This window comes from Kryptolebias marmoratus, linkage group LG10 (genome assembly GCF_001649575.2).
Source record: "Kryptolebias marmoratus isolate JLee-2015 linkage group LG10, ASM164957v2, whole genome shotgun sequence".
Classification (NCBI taxonomy): domain Eukaryota; kingdom Metazoa; phylum Chordata; class Actinopteri; order Cyprinodontiformes; family Rivulidae; genus Kryptolebias; species Kryptolebias marmoratus.
In genome coordinates this window covers 1,620,826-1,625,541 of record NC_051439.1, presented here as the reverse complement: position 1 = coordinate 1,625,541, position 4,716 = coordinate 1,620,826, and the positions used below count along the sequence as shown (strand labels likewise).

General features: G+C 37.9%; 1 protein-coding gene across 2 annotated transcripts in view; it reads left to right on the top strand.

Moving 5' to 3' along the window:
- slc39a8 (solute carrier family 39 member 8) overlaps positions 1-3,998 on the top strand; it is a 36,612-nt gene extending 32,614 nt beyond the window's left edge. For both annotated transcript variants that reach the window (XM_037977706.1, XM_037977704.1), the window contains exon 7: positions 3,589-3,998. In XM_037977706.1, coding sequence (XP_037833634.1) covers positions 3,589-3,638 — 50 coding nt within the window. In that variant the 3' untranslated portion in view covers positions 3,639-3,998. The remainder of the gene's footprint in view (positions 1-3,588) is intronic.
- Positions 3,999-4,716: the final 718 nt, after the last annotated feature.

Here is a 4,716-nt window from a genome sequence, read left to right as displayed (position 1 = left end):
TGGAACCTCTGGAGATGATGATGCAAAGAAGGATTTTGCATAAAATCAAGGAAATCATGGACAACCCTGACCATCCTCTTCATGAGACCGTCATCGGAAAACAGAGTCTCTTTAGTCAAAGGCTTCTTCAGATTAGTTGTAAAACGGAGGAGATCTTTCCTGCCCACAGCCATCACCATCTATAATAACTCCTTCATTTAAATGAGCTACGTCAACATGTAATTTCCCTTTGGGATTAATAAAGTATTTTTGAATTGAATTGAATCGAATTGAATTGAATTGAATTGAAAATAGCTATTATTTTACCTCTGATAACAGCTTTCAGTGCAGCCGGCAGCTCATTTTTAAACATAAAGTAATCAATACAGGAGTATGCGTTATGGGCAGCACAGTAGTGGGTGAAGTCTCGGCCTGTGGGGTTAAATTCCCTCCATGTATCCACAACTCACAATTTTTTCATTAATAAGTTTATTCTATTGCTTATATTTCTGTTATTTGATTTCCCATCGGATGAGTCTATTCTTGGATATGAATGCATGTTGAAGTCACCCCTGCATATTATTGTGCCTTTGCTTTTTAGTACTCATAATGTCAAAAAGATGTCTGTAGACTGACCAATCACTTCACGTAATGTAAACATTACGTAGACTGACTAAGACCCCATTTATTTCCTCTATTACCATAACATATCTTCCAGCACTGTCTTTATGTTTAGATATGTATTCAAAATTTACTGTACTGGACAGCAGAACAGGGACAACATTTTCCAATGTTTAACAGGATTGAGAACTCCATTTATGTTAAGTGAAACAGCCTGTCCTGCATACAAGTAATTCACCAAGCAAACAAAACAGTAAACAACATGGCAAGCTTCCTTCCTCACCTCTTTCACAATGGACATGTAATTAACAGCATATATCAAACAAAAAAGGTGACTTCTTATGTAGGGGTCTAAACTACTGACCCTAGTGCCACTAGTGGGCACTCTAAGACAGGCCCTTCCTCTGTGTTCAGTGGTTGGAGTGCTTAGTGGCTTTGCTGTATCCTGCAGTTACTTTAGAGAGCCCTGGAAACAATGTTCACTGCTTACTCACCCATTATACCTTAATCATTGTCTTTATTAAAAGGGGTGAATAACTAAGAAAAGCAATAATGCTCCGATCTTTATTCTGACAAGGTGCTTGGTGGAGGTCGTCTGAAAGCACGGAGTGTCACCTTGTAGCTCTCGTCTCTGCCTGGGTCGGGTGCATTCTTCGTTTTGGGTCATCCCGCTCTCGTCCAGGTCTGCTGTTTTATTTTTTCTATAAGGGATTCTGGAGCTTCCTTGGTTTTTGTGACATGCCTTCTCCGCTTCAGGTCGTCCACCACGTCGGTTGCTGAGTCATACACCTTTGTCTCGTCCTTATATTTTATCTGCAGCCTGGCTGGGAAGAAGGTCTGGAACTTCACTTGGTTGTCTTTCGGAACTGCACGGACCTTAACATATTCTCTTCATTTGTTGATGAGGATCTGTGGGTAGTCGTGGTCGAGATTTACCTGATAAACACCTTCATCTGCCAAGCTATGTGGATCAGCAGATCTTTAGACTTGAAACTCCCAAACTTTACGATGATGGAGCACAGGGGGTTCCTGCTGGTGGCTGAGTACCAAGGGAATGGTGCGCCCTCTCAATGTGTAGGTCTGGTATCTCTTCCTCGGACAGATAATTGTGAAATCCTTTTCGGCTCCCTCGCAGACACGATAAATCCTTATATTGTCTCATTGTGAGCAACTCTCCAAGTCTGTTAGCTTGTCCTCTAGCGTCTCGTTTAGCATTAGCATCTCTGCCGCGTCCTTCTCCAAATTTTGTACCCTCTCCTCGACTTGTTCTATTCTCTCTTCTGCTTCTCCCAGTCTTGTATCTATTCTTGATACCTCGCCCTTAATTGACTCCAGTTTTTCTTTGTTTTTCTTTGAGTTCTTAAAGGATTACGTATAGGTTGACCATGGCTTCGGTCTTAGCTAATTAGCTTTAGTGTCAGTTAATAGGCGTAATGGGTGCACTTCTCTTCACACATAAATTAGAAAAAAATACTAGCAAGGCTACATATGCCCCCTTTATATAAGCACTTTTAATAAGAACTTGTCCTAGAAAGGGGCTCTTGGTGAAATTTGCTTGGGTTCTATCAGGAGCTCAGTCAACATGCTGCCATCATGGCGGTGTTCCACTGGAAGTCCAGTTTTACACAACAACAACAACGGACTTACACAAAATGGTGCATAATCAGGAAGTGGAAGAAAAAAGATTTTTTTTTTTTTAAAGGTTTTTACAAATAAAAATCTGAAAAGTGTGGCTTACATTTGTATTCACCCCTAGAAACACTTTGTAGAACCACCTTTTGGTCTAATTACATCTGCAAGTCTTTTGGCAGTCTCTACCAACTTTGCACATTTAGAGACTGACCCTTTTTGCCCATTCTTTTTAGCAGAAGCACTACAACTGAGTCGGATTAGATAGAGATCGTCTAAACAGCAATTTCCAAGTTTTGCCACAGTTTTTCAGTTGGATTTATGTCTGGACTTTGACTGAGACATTCTGACACATGAATATGCGTTGAGCTAACCCGTTCCATTGTAATCCTATCTGGATGTTTCAGGTCGTTGTTCTGGTGGAAGTTAAGCCTCCATCCAAGTCTCAAGTCTTTTGCAACCTCTAACAGGTTTTCTTTTCACGATTTTCCTGTATTTAGCGCTTTCCATCAACTCTGGTGTGTTTGAGGGTGATGTGTAGTGTTAGTTCTCTGCCACACATAGCATTTTGTATTTGGGTCAAAAAGCTACATTTTGGTCTTATCTGAGTAGAACAGTTTTTCCATGTTTTCTTTGTCCCTAGGTGGCTTGTGTCAAATTGCAAACAAGACCTCTTATGGCTTTCTTTTAACAATGGCCTTCTTGGACAATAGTTGTCTTGTGGACAGATTGTCCCACCTAAACTGTGGCCCTATGCAGCTCCTCCAGAGTTCAAGGAATATGATGACTTTTCAAGGCACTGTATCAGCTTAAATATATATATATATATATATATATATATATATATATATATATATATATATATATATATATATTGCCTCTGGTAGCTGGTGGAAACTGGACTTGTGCTAAAAGTGGGAAAAAAATTTAAATTGACAGAAAAAGACAACTAATTATTTGATTTGCTAAAGTTAGACCGTATGAACTGAAGGTGCTTTGTTGTGCTGCTCTCAAGTGGTAAATTTGTGTCTAGAGTGAGGTTGAATGAAAATCAGTGGTAGTATAGGCAAGAAAATATACATATTTTTTTAATATCTCAGACTTGTTCATGCTAAACTTTTAGATGCTTGTGGGACAAAAAATATCCAAGCTAATTCCCAAGTTCTTAAGTAAATGTCCCATTTCCTATTTTGTATGAAAAAACCCTTTGAGACAAACATTTGACCCACTTTTGACTCCCATTAGGTTAGGTCTGCATTTTCAACATGCAAATATTGTATTTTGCTGGTCCTGTGGATGTCATAAACATAATATGAGAATGCTTCATTAAATTTCAATGTTTGTCATTTTTTGTTTCAGTTTCCAGAGATGGACAGCATAGCAAGAGAACAGCAGACAACGTCCAATAAGATAATCTTCTTTTTAATTCAGAATGCAGGGCTGCTCACTGGGTTTGCCATCATCCTTCTAATAACTTTGTTTGCAGGGGATATAAACTTGGGCTAAGAAAGACACAAACTGGGAAGAAATATTTGTGAGCTGCCTTTGTTTCTGCTTATCCAGCTATACAGGAAAATGAATGCAAAGTGCATATTTTGTACAAAAAATCAAATCTTAAATGGAAAAATAATGTTTTTATGCTGCTGAAATATCAATTTACAGAAACGTTAACTTCACAAGAAGGGAAATTCTTTTACAATCAGCATATGTAAAATCTACTGAGATTTATTGTAAGAAGACAATAAATTATTTTTATTCTTCAAATATTGGATTGCGTTCTGTTTTCCTCATATGTTTTGAACCTATTTACACTTGATACACCAAAAAAATCCGTGTATCATTCGTTCTTTCCACTTTCAATTGACAATCATAAATCAAATAATGAAAAATGGACTGGTTATTTGTTTTTTTGTTTTTAATATGACACCAAAAACAAAAAACTGCCTGGTTTTTCATATTTCACTTTTAGGCTAAGATCGGAAACACGAAATCGAAAAACGGGCAGCAGGACAGAATTTGATTTTAACATTTATTTGGTCGGGTTTAGGTGACCTGGAAGTGACTGTATGCGGCAGTTCAGGTCATGTAGTGGTTACTATGGCAGCCAATGACTTATATGGATAGACATGACACGCCGCTTTAAAGGCTCGGGCCGAGATGCAGCGAAAGCGGCGCCATCTTGCTACAGTATACTTAGAGGCGCAGGGCTATATAAACAATGCTGAGGACTAAAGAAATAAATTTTTTTAGTGGGTAAGATGAGCCCAATAGTGCATGTAATTTATCATGCAATGTCAAAAATAGTCAATTATTGTAATTTAAATAATAGCAACCATGAATTTAAAAGAAACGCAAATCCAGAGCTATTTATTTACAATCACAACAGTAGTCAAATCAGCAATGGTATAAGCAATACAGAAAAAAAAATAGATAAATGTATAATTTGTCTTACAGACTATACACCAGACGAAAAAATAAATAAATGAT